Below are 26,586 nucleotides of genomic sequence, written 5' to 3'. Positions count from 1 at the left end.
CATCACAGTAATCCAAGCCTATGCTATGCCCCAACCACTAATGTTGAAGAAGCTGAAGCTGACTGGTTTTATGAAGACCTACAAGACCTTCTAAGAACAACTCCAAAAAAAGATGTCAGCAAATTTGAAAAACTCAGCAGTGGCACAGGACTGGAAAAAGTCAGTTTTCATTCCAGTCCCAAAGAAGGACAATGCCAAAGAATGTACAAACTACCATACAATTATGCTTATTTCACATGCTACCAAGATTATGCTCAAAATCCTTCAAACTGGGCTTCAGCACTACATGAACTGAGAAATTCCAGATGTACATGCTGGATTTCAAAGAGGCAGAGGAACCAGAGATTAAATTGCCAACATTTGTTGGACCATGGAGAAAGAAAGGGAGTTCCATAAAAACATCTACTGTATTCTTTGACAATGTGGATCAAAACAAACTGGAAAATTCTTAAAGAGATGGGAGTACCAGACCACCTTACCTGTCTCCTGAGGAACGGGTATGCGGGTTAAGAACAATAGTTAGAACCGGACATAGAACAACTGACTGATTCAAATTGGGAAAGGAGTGTGATAAGGTTGTGTATTGTCACCTTGCTTATTTAACTTCTATGCAGAGTACATCATGTGAAATGCCAGGATGGAATCACAAGCTGGAATCAAGATTGCCACGAGAAATATCAGCAACCTCAGATATGCAGATGATACCACTCTAATGGCAGAAAGTGGAAAGGAACTAACAGCCTCTCATTGAGGGTGAAAAAGCTGGCTTCAAACTCAACATTCAAAAAACTAAGACCATGGCATTTGGTCCTATCATTTAATGGCAAATAGATGGGGGAAAAGTGGAAGCAGTTGCCAATTTTCTTTTCTTGGGCCCCAAAGTCTCTGTGGTTGGTGACTACAGCCATGAAATTAAAAGATGCTTGCTCCTTCGAAGGAAAGTTATGACAGACCTAGACAGTGTATTGAAAAGCAGAGACATCATTGCCAACAAAGGTCCATATAGTCAAAGCTATAGATTTTCCAGTTGTCATGTATAGATATGAGTGTTGGACCATGAAAAAGGTTGAGTACTGAAGAATTGATGCCTTCAAATTGTGGTGCTGGAGAAGATTTTTGAGACTTGGACTTCAAGGAGATCAAACCAGTCTATACTAAAGGAAATCAACTCTGGGTATTCATTGGAAGGACTGATGTTGAAGCTGAAGCTCCCAATACTTCAGCCACCTAATGCGAAGAGCTGACTCACTGGAAAAGACCTTGATGCTGGGAAAAATTGAAGGCCGAAAGAGAAGGGAGCAATAGAGGATGAACAACAACAGCAAAAATAACCAACAAGATATAAAGCATAAAAGTGTTCATAAAATTACAAAGTTCAATTGCTTTGGTTCCAAATCAATGTTAAAAGAAATGGGTTATGAAGGGTTAGTGGGATTTCAGAAAGAGAAATATCAAGGTGGTTTTGTGGCTGTAGTTCAGTCGCTCAGTCATGTCTGACTCTGCGACCCTATGGACTGCAGCACGCCAGGCTTCCCTTTCCTTCGCTGTCTCCCGGAGCTTGCTCACACACACATCCATGTTGGTGGTGCCATCCAACTAGCTTGTCCTCTGTTGTCCCCTTCTCCTCCTGCCTTCAGTTTTTCCCAGCATCAAGGTCTTTTCCAATGGGTTGGTTCTTTGCATCAGGTGGCCAAAGTATCGGAGCTCCAGCTTCAGCATCAGTCCTTCCAATGAATATGCAGTGTTAATTTCCTTTAGGATGGACTGGTTGGACCTCCTTACAGTCCAAGGGACTCTGAAGAGTCTTCTCCAACACCACAGTTCAAAAGCATCAGTTCTTCAGCACTCAGTCTTCTTTAAGGTTCAGAGTGGTTTAAATGAATTTAAATCAGCCTTGTGAAGTCGAAGGAAGGAAAACTTTTAAGTTCTTCCATTTGTTTCCCAAAGCCCATGGATTCTACCAGAAAATCTGTCTTTGGTGATCAAGGTAACCAATAATGAGAAAGGGACAGTGAATCTAGAATCACAAAAGCCAGGTATCCCCCACTGCTGTGCAAGAGCAAAGTTTAACATTCTTCGGGGTAGGATTGACATCCTATGTGTGAAGTTGCATAAATACGACAAAGACTGTAGATGTTACTTACAGACCTTCTTCCATCCATTTTCCAAGACCTCTCCAATTTCAAGAAGGCTCACAGTGAAAATTGTATTTTAATACTTGAGTTAGCTGACCAAGTGGTCAATAGAATTGTGTATGTGCATACAAAGAGTTTAAGACACAGTAAACCAGATAACTTCCTAATTGGCAGTGGGTGTCAGTGTTATTCCTTATTAATTTTGGTTTGGCCAGACAGTACAGAAATGGCAGGGCATGGCAGTACATACTATACAGAGCAAGTAGCAATCTTTCTGGCACTTCTGACAAATGAGCATCAGTGAACATCTTGGTATTGAGCAGTTTCATAAATGACCTGGTATCATCAGGATACATGTAGACATATGTTAATAGGACCAGCCTTCCTTAGCGAAGCCTGCAAAAAAGAAATAGGAAAATATTAGTGAAAGACGTCTATTCCTGATGAAATTTCATATAAATTCTTGCAGAGTCTTCCATATACTTAAACAGTTATTATAGGCTATACTTCGAAAAGAACCTGATCACACATTTCTGAGAGAGCTATTCCACATTATTTTTTGAACCCTGAACTACTGAGAAGCCCACTTATTTGACTGGGTGATTTTAAACAACAAAATGGTACAGCCAGCAGCCTTTTCCCATGGGTGGAGTCTGCAGGCCCAAACTCTCACAGATTTCTGTGCAGCAAAGGAGGAACAAAAGAAGCTGAACAGATGATCAAAGCAACATTTGTTTCCCCAGATCTGGCAATTGTTGTTCATATGTCCACCTGCGAGTGGTTTTGGTCAACCATTTCTTGGTATGAGAACTTAATTTCCACATAAACTGTCTCTGGGTAGCAGTGGAATGGAATGTCCTGAATATTAGCATAGCTGCTGTAACTATGAGTATTAACTGAGATATGTAGTTAAACATGGTTCCATTTTTGTCACAGTTTTTCAAGTCTCAACTTTTAACTAAATTGACACATATGAATTGGTGGGAGATTGTCCCTATGCCATTTTCTTTTTGTGAAAGCCTGTGCTTTGCACTACACTGCTTCGGAATCTCATTCAGAGGAACAGCATGAACAGGCTTCAACCATTGTTGTGATAGTTGTAAATGGTCAAAATTTGCATTCTTAGAATTTTTCCATTCGTGAGGTTTGCAAGTTATTCACTTAAAACATTCTTAAAATGGATGGCTTCTTGTTTGTAAGCCAGATGATAAAGAAGCAACCAGAGAGTCCTGTTATTGAACATAAGAAGATTCTTCCTATTTACCAGTGCCGTAAGTAATAGCGTCTAAAGTGAAGATTTAAGCAACATGCCAAGGTACTGAGTTTTCTCAGTACTTTGAACTCTTTAATGGTCTTGGTATTTTAAAAAAAAGTATTTATTAAATTTAATTACAACTAAACAGGAATATGTATTGCTTAAATAAATATAGTTATCATACATATATATATGAGCTGGGATTTATATTTTGAAATGGAAGCTTTTCTGTGTCCATGTTTCTTAATAAACTAAAAACTATTTCTAAAAATTTCATGGATTGATAAATGCTAAACACAAGAAGGAATAACTGTCAAAGAATAATTGAGAAAGACACTGAGGAAAGAATGAGTAGAACTTTGTAAAGTGATAATAAGACTAGTTAATTTAGATGTGGAAAAGTTCCGACTGGGCATTTGGTATTAGAATAATAATATGTGTGTGTGTGTGTGTGTTTGTGTGTGTGTGTATCTTGGCGTGTATTTGAAATCTCAGACAAATAGTGGGTGAGTCCAAGTAAAGTTATATCTGTTAAGAAAATAGGATTTGATGGGACTTGCCTGGCAGTCCAGTGGTTAAGACTGTACTTCCAATGCAGGAGATGACAGAGTTTGATACCTGCTCAGAAAACTAAGATCCCACATGCTCCATGGCACAGCCAAAAAAAAAGAAAATTGGATTTGTTCCCTGGTGGCTCAGTTGGTAAAGAATCTGCCAGCAATGCAGCAGACCTGGGTTTGATCCCTGGGTCAGGAAGATCCCCTGGAGAAGGGAATGGCAACCCACTCCAGTATTCTTGCCTGGAAAATCCCTTGGACAGAGGAGCCTGGCAGGCTACAGTCCATGACACACTCACTTATAAGTAATGCTAACAGTCAAAGAGTCGGACACGACTGAGCAACAACAAATGTTAACACTACTATTTGTTATCATCAACTTCCTTCTAACTTATGTATCCCTGGCCACCTGTTCTAAGTAATTTGTAAGGACTTTGCATGTTCCTAGACAAGAAATGCAGTGGCACCCCACTCCAGTACTTTTGCCTGGAAAACCCCATGGATGGAGGAGCCTGGTAGGCTGCAGTCCATGGGGTCACTAGAGTCAGACATGACTGAGTGACTTCACTTTCACTTTTCACTTCATGCATTGGAGAAGGAAATGGCAACCCACTCCAGTGTTCTTGCCTAGAGAATCCCAGGGACGGGGAAGCCTGGTGGGCTGCCGTCTATGGGGTCGCATAGAGTCGGACACGACTGAAACGACTTAGCAGCAGCAGCAGCAGACAAGAAATGCTGTGAACAGTGATGATTCCTTTTCCTCATTGATAAAGCTGGTTATTTTTTCCTTGTAAGTTGATTATTTCTAATTATGATAATACAACAGCTGTTAACAGTGACCTTTCTTTCACATTTTGTGATGTGTAGGTGACTGTAACTTGTTGAAACTCAGCCCTGGTATTGTGTTACTATTATTGTTCCTGGGGAGGCTTATTAGCCTGTCACCGAAGATGTAAGAAAAATCCATCTTCCCTTTTGGAATATGATGAGCCTTTGTCACCCACAATGCAATTAATGTTAAAAATAGAAAGAATGGTTATGATATGATTATGATTAGACAGAGATGAGCTATTGTCCAAGTAACAGGAACTGATCCAGCAGGCCAGAGATGACCTACACAGAACCATCAGTTTGCTGATTGCCATTTCTCTCTGAGTTTGATGAAATATTCATGCCTTTGCTCTCCTCTCTGCAAGCACTATTGATTTCTTGTATAAACGCTGCTATATTTAGTCTAGACAAATGGAATGTGGATTGCTGCTGAATAAATTGGATGAAAGACTGGGATCTTGCCTGCCGCTTTCTCTCAGTCTTGGGCAATTATTTATAATCAAGGGCAGTTTTTGTAAGTTGAGGGTGATTTTTCACAATTTAGTGATTAGTCTCTGAACAAAGGCAAGCAGTTAGACACAATCATTTCTGTTGGGATAGCAGGTTAAGAAGTCAAATTACCCTTTGAGTCTTAGACTAGCTGTATCAGAGAGTTCTGGGACTCTTTTCTCCTTATCTTTTTTGTTTTCTTTTTTTGGGGGGTTGGGGAATTGATGATTATAGTTTACAGATAATAAGAATGCCAGAAAGAAGAGATTCCAGGTCTCTTGAAATTTTACATTTTGTGTTCATAGGGTTAAATATGTTTATTGAGATGTCCATGTAAATACTGAGGCTTTATTTTGGCCTTTTGGGTGTAGAAATGAAGTATATCATTAACAGCCATTGCTTTTGATTGGAATAATGCCACCTCCATAAATTAATACTCAAAATCTCATGTTACTCCAAAGCCTTAATTGACAGTTCTACATTGGACAGTGTAACCAAAGATCTTACAGGCCCTCATTCTCACTGAGTTTCAGACTTGTCAAAGTTAATATTTTTTCTTTTGCAAGTATCATGTTTTAGAAGATACTGTCCACCAAACTATGGTTTATTAATAAATCATTTTTCCATTTTCATTAAAATGACATGTCAGTACCATTACTGCAAACTCTTCTGATCTGTATGTTGAAAAATCACCAGTGTTGTCAACCAAGATTGATAACAGGTTGCCCACATCCAGTGCACAGTCATGCCTCTTCACACAAACCTCTGTGTACACACAATTCACATGGTAAGCAAGATATTAATATTTCATTTAGTGTTTGAAGCCTTAATTTCTATAAACAATTTCTGTTAGCCTTTCTTAACTTGCTGAAAATAGCTCTTAAATTCACATGGAATATTAACTTCATAGTTTCCAACCGGCAATCTGCAAATTTAAGTTACTCAGGGTAGGAGTCAGAGCATTAGATGCAATTGTAAAAATATGAAAAAATAGGGGGAAATTGCTCATATTTCCACCTAAAATACAACTTTCTTTTGTTTTCTGTCTCACCAGTCTTAGCTAGTAAAATTCAGAGATTAATACCATTAAATCTCCAGTAGAATATATGCTCAATGAAGACTAGAGTTTTTTTGTCTTTTTGTTTTACTAATAAACCCAAACATGTAGAATCAACTTGGGAATTTAAGGTTCTCAATAAATGTATATTGACTAAGTTAAATTCTAGTTGAAGAGTTACCATAGGGTATATGTCACTTTTATTATTGTTCTTTCACTTAATGTTGTAACAGCATTTTTCCTGTTCCCATAAACATTATTTTTAATGATTACATATTTTCCATGAAATAGATGTGACATATTTTACTAGACATCTCCTTGTAGTTGATGATTTCAATTAAAATAATAATACTTTAGTTAACAATATGACATCGGACTGTTTCTTCCTATGTTAATTTTATTTCCTTAAGATACATTCCAAGAGTTGGCAAACCTGAATCAAATGGTAGAAATATTTAATTCCTCTTGCTACCTGTCACCAAATTGTGATATCACATATCACTTTTTAGGTAGTTTTAAACTGATTGGCAGTGCCACTTGCAATATAGAGTTGTCTGCGTGGTCGTATGTTTGCCCTGTGGTACATACATATATGCATATATGTGAATCACATATATGTTCCCTTGTCTATGGAATTCTCCAGGCAAGAATACTGGAGTGAGTAGCCATTCCCTTCTCCAGCTGAATATGATACTTAATAATTAGAAAATGATGCCTTATTTTGATTTAAAATTTGCATTTCTTTACTTTAGTGAAGGTGGATTTTTTATTTATTTAGCTATATTTGTTTTCTTGCCTTAAATATTTTCTAGAAGTTTTAGTGTTTTTATTTTCTAATATTTAATAGAAATCATACACAATTTTATTTTCATATTTACTCCTAATATTTTTGTTTGCTTATTCTCACAGTGTTCATGATTTATTCTAATACACAGTAAATTCCACTTTTACATAATTTAAAAAAGCATTTATTGAGAAGTATGCTGAATGTTGTTAGTCTTTGAATTATATTATTTAATCCTTTTAACAACTCTGTGTTGTTACTGTTAATGGTAATTATCTCCATTTTACATGTGAGGAAACTGAGACCCAGAGAAATTAAATAACACACTCAGGGTAACACAGTTACCCAGAAGGTAACACATCCTTTTATGTGTTATGGGAACAGGCATTTAGGTTTAAAGCAGAGTTTGAAAATTGGCAACCTGTATGTCAAGGTCCATTTACAGAAGCATGTTTTTCCAGTTCCCATAATTTAAAAAAAAATTCCAATTATTTAATTGAAAATTAGGTAACTTCTGTCTACACTGGGTCTGTATTTGCTTTCTACTCACCATTTCCCACATTTTAGTATGCAGATTTGTACTTTTCTTTGCTAAGTTCCGTAGCCCTGCAAATACACTATTTTATAAGCTTTCCTTCTTTATTTTATAAGCTTTACTTCTTGAGGAATGTATCTTCTGATTACAAACAAAAATGTTTGTAAGTGTACAAGTTTGTTTGTGTTAGAAGTTTTCTAATATCACATGGCATCTTTTCCTCAATAATGTTGCATTTTTTGTCTTAAGTCAACTTGAATTTGACCAGTGGTCCAGTAGAATAGGTGTTATAAATGAACAACTTTTATACCTGTGAATCTTTGGAGTCATCTCTTTGAAAAAGGGAAATGTGAAAGATTTCATGGCAAAGTACAAAGTGCTAGCTGAAAATCAGCATTTTATCAAATCTAATATACAGAAGACCTTTTTATTATTCTTGTAAAAAAACAGAACTAAATTTATTGGTACATTGAAAGAAATCTAGTAGGGTATAGTGTCTTTCACTTCTAATTTGTTTCCAGATCAGTGTGCTAATCTTCTGTCCTCTGTCACCCACCCCCACCTCTTTTTTGGTTTCTCCAGTCGATGTGAAGTCAGAGGTTCCTGTGGGCCTGGAGCCCATCTCGCCTTTAGACCTAAGGACAGACCTCAGGATGATGATGCCCGTGGTGGACCCTGTTGTCCGTGAGAAGCAACTGCAGCAGGAGTTACTCCTCATCCAGCAACAGCAGCAGATCCAGAAGCAGCTTTTGATCGCAGAGTTTCAGAAGCAGCATGAGAACTTGACACGGCAGCACCAGGCTCAGCTTCAGGAGCATATCAAGGTAGCAAGCGTTTCCTTGTCTCTGACTATTGACTCTGGGAGTCTGGCCATAACATGGGCATAAGAGGGAGCAAAGTGGGGATGTTTCATTCTGAAAAGATATGGATTCATGGCTGGGAGGAAACTGGGGTTGTACAAGTGAAAACCTAGAGTAAGTAAAAAGAATCCTGGCAAAAGTCCTGCTTTGCTTCTTGGAGAGGAGCTTCTACAACTCCTTTATCTGTTAGTTTATAGCATCAATATCTGGAAATAGTAACTTCTTACCCTTTTTAAGATTCTCTTCTACATGATTTTGTCCATTTGCCACATCTACTCTCCATCAAGAAGAACCATGAGCCTGAGGAGCTACATTTTATGTGTCTAAAGAATCTACATATACTATTTACCAGAGAGGATAAATTAATCACATTATGTGAAGAGAGAGCCTTTACTTTTTATTTTTTTTATTTTTGTCTTTGGTCTATAAGTAGATGTCCTGGATATACCCTAATCTTCCTTATGGAAAAAACTTCATAATGTATTCATTCAAAATAATAACATAATGAAAAACTGGATAGAATTATATATATATATATATATATGTGTGTATGTGTGTAAGAAACTGGTACAGATGTTTTCAGTGTTTTTATTTAAGTCTAATAGATTAGATAAGAATTTATTGAAAGAATTTTGGGAGTAGTTGATAATTTGAGACCCAAGTCGTTTAATTAAATTATTCTAGGAGAATTATGTTCATATCCCAGAGTTTTTTGTGATTGACTATTTTAAGATCATTCTAGATGTGTTTGTATCTATTTAGTCTCTTGTATCATCCGAGATAAGTATTACTTCAGTTTTATTTGTAAATGTCTTTCAACTTCTTGACAAAGCTATTTAAAACAAAGCTATTTTGGTCTGACTTAGTAGATGCTTACTTTGAATTTATTATGACAGTAATATAAAGCAGCAAATATTTATAATAAAGTTTTTTATGTCCAACTCCTTCAAAAAATGACTTATCTATATTAATATATTATTATAATAAGGTAATATGATATTATTTCATACTTTATTATATTATATTATAGGCACTTGATCTTTTACTCACTTGAATATCAAGTACAAACACATTTACATGGTGTTAATATAGATAATTAATCTACGTTAGTATTATAAACTTTTACCATACTGATTATTATAGTGTCTGAGAAGGTTAAGATGCTTTTTCCTCCCTATGTTCCTTGTTTCGTAACTCCTTAGCCAGCAGGCCTATTTTATCTTATTTTTCAAAAAAAGCTCTTTGATATCTGATATAAACTGTAATATTTTTTTCCTTTAACTAAAAGAACTTTACTAAAAGAACTCTTCCCATTATTGATCTGTAAGATATCCTAAAAATAAGAATGAGGATTTTAAGTCCCATATGGAATCATGGCTATATATTCTGCAGTGTAGGAAACCTTCATTTAGTTTATAGACCTTTTTTTTTTAATGATTCTTAAACATTATTTCGGAGAAGGCAATGGCACCCCACACCAGTACTCTTGCCTGGAAAATCCCATGAGCAGAGGAGCCTGGTAGGCTGCAGTCCATGGGGTCGCTAAGAATTGGACACGACTGAGTGACTTCGCTTTCACTTTTCACTTTCATGCATTGGAGAAGGAAATGGCAACCCACTCCAGTGTTCTTGCCTGGAGAATCCCAGGGACGGCGGAGCCTGGTGGGCTGCCGTCTATGGTGTCGCACAGAGTCGGACACGACTGAAGTGACTTAGCAGCAGCAAACATTATTTCAGTTTGACCTTTGAGACATTAATAGTAACAGTGATGTCTGGATTCCTTTCTTCAATAATTCTAGACATTTTAAGATGGCAGTGATGAATGAGTACAAAATTTATATTCTTCACCATACTTTAAGATTTACATAACTATCTGGTTCATTTTGTCGTGTTTTACAAGCCATGTTGCCCTGAATATTGGACAGTACTAACAAGTTACAGCTTCATATGCATCTTTTCATTTATGTTTGATGCCTTTTATAGTTGTAAAGATCAATATTAAAAATTTAAAGTAATTTGATTTTACTCAAAAGTTAATAGTAGCAAGTAGGTAATTCTTATTTTGCCCCCAAACAAAGTAGTATATAGCAGGTTTATTGACATCTGGAAAATACTGGATAAGGGGGGAGAAAAATGATTCTGAGATAGCTAAATGGAAAACTTAGTTTTTGGAATGATTTTTTAGATTAAGTTGCTTTTTCAGAAACTAAATATACACTTAAAATTTCCTTTTAAGTTTAAAAAGTGTTTTTGCTTTAATTTCTTTTTAACTTTACTGTTTTGTATTATATAAGGCTAAAAGTTGATGCTTTTAACATTCATTTAGTTTTTTTTTTTTTTAATAAGAAAGACACAGCATGATGCTTTACTTATTTATATTAGTGTTTTGAATCTTTGGCTTTTATAATCAACATCTGTTGAATTAGATGCTGTTGTCCCATTTTTCCACCTAGTAATCTGAGGCTCAGAGAAATACTGTAACTTGCCCAGGGTAACATAGCCAGTAAAGATTTGTAATCTTGCCTTGTCTGCCTCCAAAGCTGCTACTTCATTCCGCCTCTGTGTTGGACTAGAATATCTGAAATTGGAGGAGTGAATTTTTTTTCAAACCTCATTCCTTCAATCCTCAGCAATGAATAGTAGCTGTGAAAATTAAATTCTGTGCTTTTCTAGATGCCTAAGAGAGATTAATATTCATTTCCTTTTAGGCTTTGGGTGGCACTTAAATCAATTTGACCCACCCCAGTATCTGTATAGAACTAACATTTAAGGCAAAGTTTAAGCAGAATTATGAAATTTTTTGTTAGAAAAGAGAATTATTAAGAGACTAGTAGAGCACATCCAGAATGCCAGAGATTGTAATATGGAAGGAAACCAGCAATGCTTCTAACCATGTCCTGGGACAAGAGAAGCTATCATGTTTGACATGCAGAGTTGGCTTCCTGTTGCTCCACAATAATTCTTATGCCATTCCACATAATTTTTTTTTGTTACTTTTCAGTGTAAATTTCAGAGTCTTAGGCACCTATCTCATATAAACAGCAAATTATACTAACTTTATTAGTATCAAAGCAAAATTAATATTGTTCAAACTTGCAACCTAAATTTCATATGCATTTTGAACATAATGCATGAGGGAGATTATTTCTCTGTCTTATATCTGAGGAATCCATGCTCTGAGTAGCTTAGTAAATTGTCTGGATCTTGTATCTAGCAATGTCAGAGCCTAGTAGAACTCAATCTTGAGCTATTCCTCAGTGGGCACATTTACAATTATTCCTTGATGTATGTTTAACAGTCTGAGAAAATTGAAAACTCAAATGGATTTTAAGAATGCTTTATATTCATGTTGTACCTTATGTAGAAGTGAATTCAAGAGACTCAAACAGCCAAACAGTAGTGCATCAAAGTGTACTCTTGTGGAAGTGATTACTTCTTGACCAGTCTGTAACTGAGTTTTGTGTGCTGAGTGAACTAATTAATTAGACTTGCTACTTTGAGAAAATAGCTTGTGATGGATTTAGGGATTGTATTCATCTATTAAAAACCTTCTCTGTAAGGTTTTGAAACTTTTAGCCTTCGTTTTATTTCAGATGTATTTTCCCCAAATTAATTCATATCTCACTATTCTGCTCAGTTTGATTATGTTCATACTGTTTCTTAGGATAAGAAGTTAAGATTTCAGTTGTTTATGTTGTGAGGGACTTGGTAAAACAGACTTCTGGAAAATTCCTGGCTTTCTTTGCTGTATCATATATTACAGATGCACAAAGAAAAGTCACTCAAGGAACTGAAGATCTGAGTGAATTCGGTAATATTCTGATAGGACGGCATAGGTAATGAAGCTACCTAAAAACTTGCTTGTTAATGACAGTAAAACAATTAATGGCATTAGTTGCTTGTCTTCAGATTTCAATAATATACAAAAAAAAAAGGGTAAAATGTAAAGTAAATAGTAGTAAGTTCCAAAAGCTCATAACATTTCGATTTTGGTCATTGATGACTATGAAGCCTAAAGAAATTGCACACTCTCATGTCTTTCTCTTCTCGCAAGTTGCAACAGGAACTTCTAGCCATAAAACAGCAGCAAGAACTGCTAGAAAAGGAGCAGAAACTGGAGCAGCAGAGGCAAGAACAGGAAGTAGAGAGGCATCGCAGAGAACAGCAGCTTCCTCCTCTCAGAGGCAAAGATAGAGGACGAGAAAGTAAGAGGCACCAGGGTAAAAGATGGATCTCTTCCCTCATCTTTAGCTGACTGTCATTCAGAAAGGAGCCTGATAAAGAGTGGAATTAAACTTGTCAAAATTGTCTGTGTTTAAGTAAAAGAATAAATTATGGGCCCAAATGTAAAGCTTTGACATTCACATGTCAGCTGTCTGCATTCAGTCTACAGGCATGTTTGGAAGTAAACTTAACCTTGTTTGGCAAAGATGATAATATCTTTTATTTTGTACCTTAAAAATAACGTTATGCTAAAGCAATATGGCTATGCCATTGTGTTTCATAATAAACTTACTTCCACATTACTCCACCTTCTTCCCATTCAAGTAGTGATTGCTCTTTAATAAGTCAAGCCTTGTCTCATTTAACTTTTTAAGTACCCAGACTTTGGAAAGATTTAAAGTAGAACTTGTGTTAAAAAAAAAAAAAAAACTATCCACAAGAGGGAGACAGATCCAAATAATTCCCCTGCATGAGGTCAGTTCAAAATCAGGTCGTAGCAAGGTTTAAAATGTGATGACTTGAACTGAAATTGTCAGCATTATTTATTTGTTTAATGCTCAAAAGTTTTTTTTCTTTAAAGTTAGTTTTTGAAAACTGGAAATTCAGAAGAGCTCATTTTAATGTGTTTAATCACTTATATCGTCCCCCAAGATTCCTGACTTTTAAAAAACAGTGCTTTGTTCCTCAGCAGTATTTTTTAAAGCTAGGAAAAAACTACTATTAATTCTGGGAATCCCCGTTCTGTAAAAGCAATTAAATCATCGGAGGTCTTTTGAAAATTGGCAGTTGAAGCAGTAGTTATGAAACATTACTATGTCATTTTCTAAAGCCTGTTTAGACTCTCGTTTTTTCTTTTAATAGGAAAACTCATATGCTGTGACCAGTAATATTCCAGAGGCAGGAAAGGACAGAACCCCAAATCACCATCTGTTTCTGTGTGTGTGTGTTTCAGGGGCAGTGGCAAGTACAGAAGTAAAGCAGAAGCTTCAAGAATTCCTGTTGAGTAAATCAGCAACAAAAGACACTCCAACTAATGGAAAAAATCATTCCGTGAGCCGCCATCCCAAGCTCTGGTACACGTATGTTCAGCGTTTGGCTTTCTTCATCCCCAGGGGTAAAGATCACAGGTTCTCAATTCAGCCGACCTGGGCACAGATCCCTGGCCTGCCAAGTTCTGAGCTATATGGCCAAGGGCAAGTTCCTTGAATTCTCTAATGCTTGGAATATTTCTCCGTAAAAAAGAGGATTTCTGGAAAGGTCCTGTAAAATAATGTGGTAAAGTGTGTAACAGAGATTAGCTCTTAAATAAGTGTTAGCAAGTACCACCTTGAGGGCTAGAAAGTATTATGCATGTTCTTTGCCAAATGAATAACTGATAAATGTAAGGTGGGGCATAGAAATTAATTCATATTTTGCATTTTTCTATTCTCAGATGGTACATCTGATATCTTTACAATAATTTCTTAAGATTTGGCTGGTTGAGATTTTATTTTACTTGGCTTGATATAAGATGGAGATCTGAGTTATTTTTTAAAAGTCCAGAAGATTTTTGACATAATTAAAAAAAATAATAAAAAGGAAGACATATGAAGGAAGAGAAGGGAAGACAAGAAAAGTAGCTGACTGATACATCTATGTTTTCAGTGATCAGTTTACCCCTGCTACTGCTGCTAAGTCACTTCAGTCATGTCCGACTCTGTGTGACCCCATAGACGGCAGCCCACCAGGCTCCCCCGTCCCTGGGGTTCTCCAGGCAAGAACACTGGAGTGGGTTGCCATTTCCTTCTCCAGTGCATGAAAGTGAAAATTGAAAGGGAAGTCGCTCAGTCGTGTCCGACTCTTCACGACCCCATGGACTGCAGCCTTCCAGGCTCCTGCGTCCATGGGGTTTTCCAGGCGAGATTACTGGAGTGGGGTGACCCTGAAAAATGAGAGTAGATTGGTTTTTAACATATAAATTGATACATTATACACTGTGGTATTACAGTTTTTTATGCAACCATATTTCTCCAAGTCCAGTGCAACACACAGTTCTTTCTGTAAGGTATGAGGGAGGTGGTATTTTTAAAGAATCAGGAGAAAAACTGATGGCAAAGCATATTTCAATATAGACTAATAGATTATACTTTCATCTCTCTCATATCTCTTCCTTGATGGCTCAGATGGTAAAAGTGTCTGCCTACAATGCAGGAGACCAGGGTTTGATCCCTGGGTTGGGAAGATCCCCTGGAGAAGGAAATGGCAGCCCACTTTAGTAGTCTTGCCTGGAAAATCCCATGGATGGAGAAGGCTGGTAGTCTACAATGCATGGGATCTCAAAGAGTCAGACACAACTGAGTGACTTCGCTTTCACCTCTCATATTTATAAAATATGTTTAGGATTTTATACTTACATATTTTTAATTACTCACATCATAAGGATAAGGGAGTATATGCTTGATTATTTGATACTCTGTTATCTTGACATTTCAAGCATGCCAGGAGTTCTGTCTAAAGAGTTATTGTTTTTCTAATTCTGTCTTATAAGTATCTTCCCATTTCTGCATCCGAAAACAAAAAGGTAAATAAGGCAGATTCCAGAATGCTATATAAATAATTTTTAATAATTTACAGAATTTTTATCATGCACGTCGATTGACTTGAAAAACCAATCTCTGAAGAAAATTTCCACATGTTCAATCAACATCAAAAATATTGAAAAACAAATTTTGTTGTATATATATATACATATATACAACAAGTTACATATATAATTTATAACTAATTCATATCCCTTCTAAGTTAAAGCCTCTTTTAAGAAAAGATACTTCCTTTTTTTAAAAGTGGGAAGCAGCTACATGCAAACAACTTGTCAGCTGAAAATTCTTTAGCTGTTCCCTTGGGTATATTTGATATGGCTCTCCAGTGTTACTTAGCAATCTTTTTTTTTTTTTTTGTACTGAACAGTAGGATCCAACTCCTGGATAGCTAGCCATAAGTCATTAATTTGTGAAATCTGAAGTTAATACTTTTTTTTGTCAATAGTGATCAGATGAAATATCCTCACACTAGTTATCTTGAGACTGTTGATTCAAAGAAATAATACTGGTAGAATCATCATGGTGTTGATACTATGTCCTATCTGATGTTTGCTTCATATATAATGATTATAAATGTTTATATTGGCTAAGTAGTCTATGTTCAGTCCTGAACTATTCTCCAGTGACACAACTTTATCTCTTTCACTTGTATTAATGCCGGAAAGATAACACATTTTGAGAGTTCAATTTCATACAAAGAAGAATGTGTCTTCAGTCTCTACCTTGGAACTGCTGTCAAAGTCAGGAAACCTGGGTCTCTTGGCATAGTACTCTCTCCATGTACTTTCATGGGCTACCTAGCAATTTTTAAAAACTGAAGTCCTTCTCTATGTTTACTTTTACCTGGGTTGTTCTGCATAGTTGACCAAAAAGGATTCAGATGATGACTTTTCCATTAATATGGCTCTTAAGAAAACACACATAATAATCTCAGATACCAAAACTCAAGCTCTTTGTAAATTCTGTCTTTTAATGAAGCAAACTTTTCTATGTGGCCACATGACCAAACACACAGTGGGCATTCTTGGGCATCCTGCATCATTCTATAACATACTGCTAAAGTGAACTTGGTTACGTGAGGCTGTGGTTTGTACACACTAAAAAGGAAGAGCATAAACACAGCTGAGATACGTGTTGCAGCACATGCAACTGATTATTGCTGACTAGTGTGCAGTAAAAACTCCAGGACAAATGGTGAGCCCTCTTTTTCTTTTGTAGGGCTGCCCACCACACGTCATTGGATCAAAGCTCTCCACCCCTGAGTGGAACACCTCCATCCTACAAATACACATTACCTGGAGCACAAGATGCAAAGGATGATTTCCCCCTTCGAAAAACTGGTAAGTCAGTTTCACAAGAAGACTTCACTTGCTCTTCCATAGCATTCCTTGTAGTTTTATTTTGCCATACGTCTAGAGGAATGTCAGAGGATTTGTAATCATAGCTATTAGACTCTCCAACCTCTGCCCTCAGCAGAAGCAAATATGTACGTGTGCGTACACACACACTCCTATTTCTGTTAATACATCAATTCATTCGATATATTATCAAAGTAGTTTTTTGATTAATCACATTTAGATTTTAGACAAATTATTTTCTTATTAGCAATGATGAGGAGAATTAAATAAAATAGAAGCTTGATTTCTCAGAAAATGTAAATCTCCATTAATGAGGACCTCTGTAGTTTCCTCCATTATCTGGATTTTTATTGAGCCTTACTCATTTACCAGAAAAATGGAAATAATATTCTTCTTTTTCCGCACACTTTTAAAAACCTTAAATTGTAATTGTTTACTAAAACAGACAAGGCCACGGCTTACCTTCTGAGTAAGTGTCTTGCCGAACGTCTCACAGATTGTAGAAGTCATCGTGAAGCTTTGTAGCTAATAATCTCATGTGATTGTATTAAAATTTGCTTAGGGAAACTGGGATGATGAGTCTGGAATAAATTTGGAATTTAGTCATCAACTCTATGGCTTTAGGGTCTGTATTTGTTTTCCCGTATTGCTTTTTCACCCTCTGACATGTGCATATCTAATGTGTTATATGCTCTGTTCCTCTATAATAAATGTATTTAAACTTTAGCTAGGCATAAGCATAAATAGCATTTGTATATGTGATGTTATAAAGCTTATGATATTTTCTAAATATAGTTCTTTAGAGAAAGTTTTAAATTAAAAAATTTAACCAAAACTGATGTGAAAGATATTCAAAGCAGATAGTTTGGTTCATTGTATTTTACTCAGATCTACTTGAATAAGTGTAGGTTTGTGTAATTTGTATATAAAATCTACAGAAAAAAATGATTTTTAATAATTATATTCATTTTCCCAATTAATTTTGAATAATTGAAATGAAAATAGATTGTAAAAACACATGTTGAAGCTGTTTTCTGTCATATAGTTTACTTCCAACATAATGAATATCTAAAAATAAAATCAGTCATTAGTAAGAATTTGCTCTTATCATCTAGCCCATATTGTACCAGGCACTGGGGAAGGATGGCCAAGTATTGCAAAGCATTTCGTGCCTTTTTATTTTAATAGACCAAAGGATTTTGTGCTTCTACTGTAAGATACTAGATAGAGTAAAATACTTCAATAAAAGGAAATACAAAGGAAAGAATGTTTTATGTAATGCATGAGAATTTCACACTGTTATCTACCAATCAGATCACTTTTCATATAAATAAACTTCTCTGGGATAAAAGGAATAAAGCAAATAGTGAGCCTCCACATATTTCTAAAACATGGCATATAGTTTATGAAAATTGATCCATAAAGGACATGGGTTTTAGAATGTGGGGACTTTGATCTGCAGCCTTGACATTTAGTTGCACCAATGGCATGTGTAGGAACTATTGACAGAGATTATGTGAATATTGCCCCAGGTCTCAGGGCAGTGACTGGCATTCAAGAGCCTGAGGAGTCACTAAAGGGAAAGAAAACACAGTCCCCTTATGGCAGGAGGTTACTGATGAGTGATACAGTTACATTCAGGGGGAAAGACGTCTACCCCGCTGTGCACATAGCCTTTGAATTTATTCTTACCACTGGGAGATTGAAAACTGACTGCAGAACTGACACTGACTTTGAAAAGTAGTGGCATTTGGAGTCAGTAAGCATCCAGAAAGCACATTTGATCTTTGTCAATACTTAAAGACGAGTACTAAAAACCCATTCTTTGTGTCCCACTGTTCCCATGAGAACAATTTAGGATTTTTCCTCTGAAGATTGAGTAGGAATTTATTCTTGTAGAATTTCTCAACCCACAACAAAATTCAAAGAGAAATCCTGCTTATAAGTTACAAAATGTTATTCCACTCATCTTCTGTATCTCTTTATGTGATATCTAATAATAGTGGAAAGTTATAGCCCCTGTCTTTTCTAGTGATGTATTTTCTGTATTTGCCCAGTATTTTAAGTTTTTTCCCTTTATATCGAATATCTGTTATTTACAAAGTGTCAGGGCTGCTGACCTGCAAAACCAAACATTTCCAGCATTATATCAATAAAGTTCTTGAAAAGACATTAATACTTTTACATCTCTATAGGAGTTTCAAAGTATTCCTTAGTTCAATTCCCATTGTCTGAGAAAAGTATAATATAATTAAATACAGATGTTTTCTACACATTCTCTAAAATACTTAGAGATACCATTCATTAATTACAAATAGGCAGAAGTCTTCCAACTTTTTTAAGTATAATCTTTTGGTGTATTTCCAGTTCACTGTGAGAAAGTTTAGGTGTATATTTGCACTAAATAGAAAAGCACTGAAGTACCGTAAAGTAATAGTTTTTACTTCAGCATTTGTCCTATTTTAATGACTCAACAGTTATTACAAAAAAGTAAGCAATAAAATACCATAATTAAACATATGTGATGATTGAGGAAACTGGGATAATTTTCACATAAAGCTACATCATACTAAATGAAATCTGGAGAAGTGGCATTTGATCATATAATATAAATACCAGGACAGCTGTAATAGTCTCACTTTTCTGTGGATGCCTGGTTATCAGTCTCTGAGGTCTACTTGATTTAAAAGAAGTTGGTAAGAAGATTCTGTCTTTTTGATCTGCATATAATACTAAATGCTTTCATTTTCTTTTTAACCTATGTTGGTGCTGAGTTGCTAGTATACACTAGCAAGATTTAAGGAACTAAAGCTGGAACCAGAGTAAGGAAAGTCCTAATGACCTTAAAATGAATCAAGTGGCCCCAGGGGTGTTCCCAAAGCAGTGAGCTAAATTCAGAACCTCTCCTGACCTCTCAGGACTCAGCCAGACAGGGGGAGCCTAGGAACAGTCAGCTACAGAAGTCTCTTTTGCCTGCAGAAATCTGACCTTTGTCATGCAAAGTGGCCCTTTACTTCCTTCCCCTAAGGAGAATCGTAGTTGCTCATACCTTTCGGGCTTTTGGAAACCTCAGAATTCTGTGAATTGTTAGCTCTACTCAGTTCCTATTTCAGTTTTCTTCCAAATACAAGAATTGAGAGTCTTTAGCTCTTTTCCTAACAATGAATGTCAAAGACTTTCAAATTAAGTTGAGAATAAAGTAATTGTTTTTAATTTTTATGTTTATCGCCCACACTTAAATAAGTGTTCCCTTTTAGAATTACCCTCTGATGGCCTCTGTTCTATAACACAAGAATTTGTTGATTCTGAGATTTGTATTATTTTGCTGAACTTTAGGTTTTTCTGGCTGTAAATTATATCATGTGGTAGTAGGTTTTTTTTTTTTTTTTGGCCAGTATAATACACTGCTGGACTGATAATAAACTATAAAATAGGGAAAGGAAGCTTCTGGGTCCAGCTACTTCTAAAATAGAACATATTTCCCACAGAGATACTACATATGCAGTGACTTTGAACTGACCTTCAAAACCATTTGAACTGGATTCTTTTCCAATGACTGTGTGCATATGTTTCATAAAATATTATGGTAAAAAATTCTAGAGGTTTTATGCTCCGTTATATTATTGGGGTCTGACCCAGTGAACTTTGCCTTACTTTGAATGTTACAGTCTTTCCATTTAATACTTCTGAACAAAGTGGCTGGCTAGATTTAACCTCTTAAAGAGCACAAGCCATATAAAGCTAAAGCTTGGCTTGGGTAAGGCTGTTCCAGCCCCACTGAAATATTCTTTTTAATGGTGAGCAACAGTAGAATAAGACTCAAAGATGGAAGGGGTCCAAACATAAGTTAAGGTTTTGGAAGGCCAATGTCATTTTCCACACTGAGTAATTGGAAAGAAGGCAGAGATGAGACATACAACTTTATAAATCTCCCTCAGAATAGCAGTTAGAAGTTATGTAGTGGTACCTTGGTGACCTTTTCAAGTTATTATAATCCAGAATTAGTACAAGGAGATTTTTAAACAATGTTTTAAAATCTCTCTTGCTCTGTTTTTCTCTCTTCCTTTTTCTAGTTCTATGTCTTTCTCATAACACACAAACACACGTGCATGTGCACCCATGGACATGCACACACATTTCTGCACAGATTTCACTAAGATAGCACTTATGTTTATACAGATATTCACTCAGAATCTTATTCTAGATTGGCTAAAACCGGGGTATTTTTATATATCTAAGTACTCTAGCTTAGTTCTATTGTAGTGGCGCTTGCTTACAGTGATTGAAATACACTCTTTCTGATCAGTCTTAGAACAGTTCCTCCAGAATTGAGAAGCACTGGGGCTTCCCTGGTGGTGCTAGTGGTAAAGAACCCATCTGCCAGTACCTTAGACTTAAGAGACATGGGTTTGATCTCTGGGTCAGGAAAATCTCCTGGAGGAGGGCATGACAACCCACTCCAGTATTCTTGCCTGGAGAACCCCACGGACAGAGGAGCCCGGCAGTCGGACACAACTGAAGTGACTTAGCACACGTGCACGTGGCACAGTAACACAGGCTTTGAATCCACTCCTGGATTGAAATACAGGTTCTCAAGCTTGGGAAATTTTTAACCTCTTAAGGTCGTCTTTCTGTCATCCGTAAGATAGGAATAATTATTGCTGTTGGTTCATACAGTTATTTTGAGGATTCAATTAAGTAATGCATGTCGTGCACTTAGAATCATACCTAAGATTAAGGAAATGCTTGGATGGAACGTTCTTTACTGCTGTTTCTAGTTGATAAAAGACTGAATTTCATTTATTTTCATCAGTGAAAACTGAATTGCTTATTGTTGTGTAAAGTCTTTTTAAAGACTTGTATTCTGCCACCTTATTGATAAAATGAGAAAACTGAGGAGAAAGAGAGAAAAGTATTCACTGTAAGTGCTCTGCCTCTTGCAATGCTAAATGTCAAGATGGGAATAAAGGTTTTTGTTAACTTTGCACATTATCTGGCATTTGGGATCCTAGTATGGTGTACAAAAATAGCAGTGGACTTGTTTCTTTCCTTCACCGTAGGAAGAGCTCTTATTGATGCTCTGTCCTCACTAGGGTCACACTGAGTTGTAATTTCTGCCATTGACTTCATTTTTAAATCAATAAACTTTTAATTTTTGGAACAGTTTTAGATTTACAGAAAAATTGACCCATACTTTCCCCACTGTCGCGTCGTCTCTGCTCTTGTTAACATCTTGCAAAGTGTGGTATTTTTGGTGCAATTAATGAATGCCTAATGGAGAAAGCAATGGCACCCCACTCCAGTACTCTTGCCTGGAAAATCCCATGGACCGAGGAGCCTGGTGGGCTGTAGTCCATGGGGTCGCTGAGGGTCGGACACGACTGAGTGACTTCACTTTTTCACTTCATCAGTACATTATTGTTAATGTACCCCATAATTTATATTAAGGTTTACTCTTTGTGCTTCCCTGGTGGTTATTTTGACAAATGCAAAATGTCATAACATGTACCCACTATTACAATATAATGCAAACTTGTTTCACTACCCTAAAAATCCTCTGTTCTCCATTTATTTACCCCTCCATCCTCCAACCCCCAATAACCACTTATAGTTTCACTGTCTCCATGGATTTGCCTTCTGTAGAATGTCATATATTTGAAATCATACAGTACGTAGCCATTTCAGACAAACTTCTTTCACTTGGCAATGTGTATTTATGATCCCTCTGTGTTTTCTGGCTTGAAGGCCCTTTTTAGCACTGAATAATAATGCATTATATGGGAGGAGCCACATCTTGTTTAAACATTTACTTGTTGAAAGGTGTTCTGGTTCCTTCCAAGTTTTAGCAATTATGAATCAAGTGGCCCTAAACATTCACATGCAGGTTTTTATGTGGATGTATATTTTCAGCTCAGTTAAATGAAAGCCTAAGCATGCAATAGGTGGATTTTATGGTAAGACTATGTGTAGTTTTGTCAGACACTGTCATTGTATTCTGAAGGGGCTGTACTGTTTTGAATGCTGACCAGCAATGGATCAGATCTACCAGTAGTGGATCAAGAATTTTCCAGCACTTGGTATTTTCAGTTTAGTGTTTTGAATTTTAACCATTCTAATAGGTATATATTGCCAACATCCGCTGGATCATGGAAAAAGCAAGAGAATTCCAGAAAAACATCTATTTCTGCTTTATTGACTATGCCAAAGCCTTTGACTGTGTGGATCACAATAAACTGTGGAAAATTCTGAAAGAGATCGGAATACAAGACCACCTGACCTGCCTCTTGAGAAATCTGTATGCAGGTCAGCAAGCAACAGTTAGAACTGGACATGGAACAACAGACTGGTTCCATATAGGAAAAGGAGTATGTCAAGGCTGTATGTTGTCACCATGCTTATTTAACATATGCAGAGTACATCATGAGAAACACTGGGCTGGAAGACGCACAAGCTGGAATCAAGATTGCCAGGAGAAATATCAATAACCTCAGATATACAGATGACACCACTCTTACGGCAGAAAGTGAAGAGGAGCTAAAGAGCCTCTTGATGAAAGTGAAAGAAGAGAGTGAAAAAGTTGGCTTAAAGCTCAACATTCAGAAAACAAAGATTATGGCATCTGGTCCCATCACTTCATGGGAAATAGATGGGGAAACAGTGGAAACAGTGTCAGAATTTATTTTGGGGGGCTCCAAAATCACTGCAGATGGTGACTGCAGCCATGAAATTAAAAGACGCTTACTCCTTGAAAGGAAAATTATGACCAACCTAGATAGCATATTCAAAAGCAGAGACATTACTTTGCCAACAAAGGTCTGTCCAATCAAGGCTATGGTTTTTCCAGTAGTCGTGTATGGATGTGAGAAAACTGAGCGCTGAAGAATTGATGCTTTTGAACTATGGTGTTGGAGAAGACTCTTGAGGGTCCCTTGGACTGCAAGGAGATCCAACCAGTCCATTCTAAAGGAAATAAGTCCTGGGTATTCTTTGGAAGGAGTGATGCTAAAGCTGAAGCTCCAATACTTTGGCCACCTCATGCGAAGAGTTGACTCATTGAAAAAGACTCTGATGGTGGGAGGGATTGGGGGCAGGAGGAGAAGGGGACGACAGAGGATGAGATGGCTGGATGTCATCACTCACTCGATGGACGTGAGTCTGAGTGAACTCTGGGAGTTGGCGATTTACAGGGAGGCCTGGCATGCTGCAATACATGGGGTCACAAAGAATCGGACACGATGAGCGACTGAACTGAATAGGTATATAATGGTTTTTCATTGTGGTTTTATTTCCTAGTTTTAGTGTGGTGTAATCTTTCTCATCCCTTTACTATTAATCTATGTCTTTCTTTTTTAAATGGTTTTCTGATAGTGTATGGTGGTGGTTTAGTCACTAAGTTGTGTCCAACTCTTCTGACACTATGGACTGTAGCCCGCCCGGCTCCGCTATCCATTGGGATTTTCTAGGCAAAAATACTGGAGTGGGTTGCCCTTTCCTTCTCCAATAGACAGTGTATAGTAGGGTCTTTTTTTTTTTTTCCTTAATCCACTCTGACAGTCTCCTTTAGATCAGTCCCATTTAAAGTGCTTATAGATATAGTTGGATCAATATCTGCCATGTTTATAACTATTCTAATCATTATACTTAATCATTTTTAAAAAAATCTTCCCCTCTATTCTCTGGTTTTAACTGAGCATGGTATATGATTCCATGTTCTCTACTGTCTTAGCATATCAGTTGTACCTCTTTTAAATTTTTTCTTTGATGGTTTCCTTAGAGTTTGAAGTACACATTTGTAGCAAATCTATACCCACTTTCAAATAACACTATACTTGTTCTATGGCTATAGGTACCTTAAAACAGGGTATTCCCAATTCTTCTCTCCCATTTTTTGTAATTTTGCTGTCATTAATTTCACTTTCCCAGGTCACTGAATACATTGTTGGTATTATTATTTTGAATAGTCAGATCAATTAAAAATAGGAAAACTAGAGGCAGGTTCAAAAGGGAAGGAACATATGTCTGGGTACTGTTAGTGACTCAGTCGTGTCCAACTCTTTGTGACTCCGTGGACTGTACCCACCAGGCTCCTCTGTCCATGGAATTCTCCAGGCAAGAATACTGGAGTGGGTAGCCATTTCCTTTTCCAGGGAATCTTCCCTACCCAGCGATGGAGCACAGGTTTCCTGCATTGAAGGCAAATTCTTTACCTTCGGAGCCACCAGAGAAGCCCAAACATAAATATACTATGTCTGATTCATGTTGATGTATGGCAGAAACCAAGACAACATTGTAAAGCAATTATCCTCCAATTAAAAAGAATTTTTTTTAAATGAGAAAAAGAAACTTTTTCTTTTACCTTCATTTATTTTTTCCTTTATATAGCTTTGAGTTTCTGATTTATATCCTTTTCTTTCTTGCTAAAGTACTTTTAATCTTTCTTGCAAGTCGGCTCTACTGCTAACAAATTTCCTTAGTTCTTGTTTGTCTAAAAAAGTTTTTATTTTTCCTTTATATTTAACAGATAATTGCACTGAATGCAGAATTCTTGGTTGCTGAATTTTTTTTCCTTGCAACACTGTAAATGCTTCACTCTCTTCTTGCTTGCATGGTTTCTGACAAGAAATTTGATTCAGTTCTTATTGTTGATCTATAGGCAGGATGCTTTCTAATATCCTCTGGTTTCATGGAAGATGTTCTTTGTTTTTGGTTTTCTACTGTTTGAGTATGATGTGCCCAGGAGTCTGATGTTTGGTATTTATACTGTTTCATGTTCCCTGAGACTCCTAGCTTGAGAGCTTGTCTGTGTATTCCAGCTACTGCTCGAATAGTCTCCTGCTTCTTTCTTTTATGTTATTGGTTTCTCATTATGCATGTGTTATGTCTTTTGCAGTTGTCCCAGACTGGCAACTATTTTCTTCATTCTTTTTTTTTTTCTTTGCCCATCGACTTCGGAAGTTTCTATTGACATGTCTTTAAGGTCATGTATTCTTTCCTCAGTTGTGTCCAATTTCTTCTTGAGCCCATAAAAGGCATTCTTCATTCTATACTTTTGATCTCAGGCATTTATTTCCTTTTGGTACTTTCTTAGTGTTTCTACCTCTTTGCTTACAGTTACTAACATATTCTTACATATTGTCAACATTTTCCATTAGAGCCCTTAACATATTATTCATAGTTATTTTAAGTTCTCTGATAATTCCAAAATCTTTGTAATAACTGAGTCTGGTCTGATGCTTGCCTTATCTCTTCAGACTGTTTTCTCTTCATTTTTAGCATGCTTTCCAACTTTTTGTTGAAAGCTGGACATGATATATTAGAGATTGACTAGTTAAGCTTTCTGTGTGAGATTTTATGTTAATATGGTTGCGTTTCATGTTTGCAGTGGATGTAGGTGCCATGGCTTAGGTTTCTTCTAGTTTCCTTGGTTGCAGTTCGTTTGTTTGTTTGTTTGTTTGTTTTCTTTCTCCATTTTGGGGTTTCCCTAAGAGCTCCTTCATAAATGGAGTGTGTCTTGCCGCTCTCTCATTGGCAATCCACTGTTGTTATACTGGAACCTGTTAATGTGATGATAAGACATTGGAGGCTACCCAGATCAATGGTAAAGCATCTGTCTGCCATTGTAGGAGACGCTGGTTCGATTCCTGGGTTGAGAATATCCCCTGGAGGAGGAAATGGCAACACACTCCAGTATTTCTTCCCAGGAGAATCCCATGGACAGAGGAGCTTGGCTTGCTACAGTTCATGGGGTCACAAAGAGTTGGACATGACTGAGCAGCTACACACAATCACAGCCAAGGCATTGGGGAGGGACAGTGTTCTATAATTTTATAATTAAATCTCAGTTTTTTAGTGGTCTCTGAGTTTGTGGTCTTTGAACTCTAGAGCTGTTTCTTAGCTTTTTAAAAAATCTTCCATGTAAGTG

The 26,586-nt window shown here is 36.6% G+C and overlaps 1 protein-coding gene across 17 annotated transcripts in view; it reads left to right on the top strand.

Moving 5' to 3' along the window:
- HDAC9 (histone deacetylase 9) overlaps positions 1-26,586 on the top strand; it is a 986,654-nt gene that overhangs the window by 508,453 nt on the left and 451,615 nt on the right. For 5 of the 17 annotated variants that reach the window (XM_027539984.1, XM_027539979.1, XM_027539991.1 and 2 more), the window contains 4 exons: positions 8,226-8,467; positions 12,558-12,708; positions 13,680-13,806; positions 16,525-16,646. In XM_027539984.1, coding sequence (XP_027395785.1) covers positions 8,226-8,467; positions 12,558-12,708; positions 13,680-13,806; positions 16,525-16,646 — 642 coding nt within the window. Of the gene's footprint in view, positions 1-8,225; positions 8,468-12,557; positions 12,724-13,679; positions 13,807-16,524; positions 16,647-26,586 lie in introns of all 17 variants that reach the window. The other 12 variants (XM_027539983.1, XM_027539975.1, XM_027539976.1 and 9 more) reach the window with 3 other exon arrangements.

Source organism: Bos indicus x Bos taurus, chromosome 4 (genome assembly GCF_003369695.1).
Source record: "Bos indicus x Bos taurus breed Angus x Brahman F1 hybrid chromosome 4, Bos_hybrid_MaternalHap_v2.0, whole genome shotgun sequence".
Lineage (NCBI taxonomy): Eukaryota > Metazoa > Chordata > Mammalia > Artiodactyla > Bovidae > Bos > Bos indicus x Bos taurus.
Note: the sequence above shows the minus strand (reverse complement) of the source record. Positions and strands in the feature narration are given on the sequence as shown.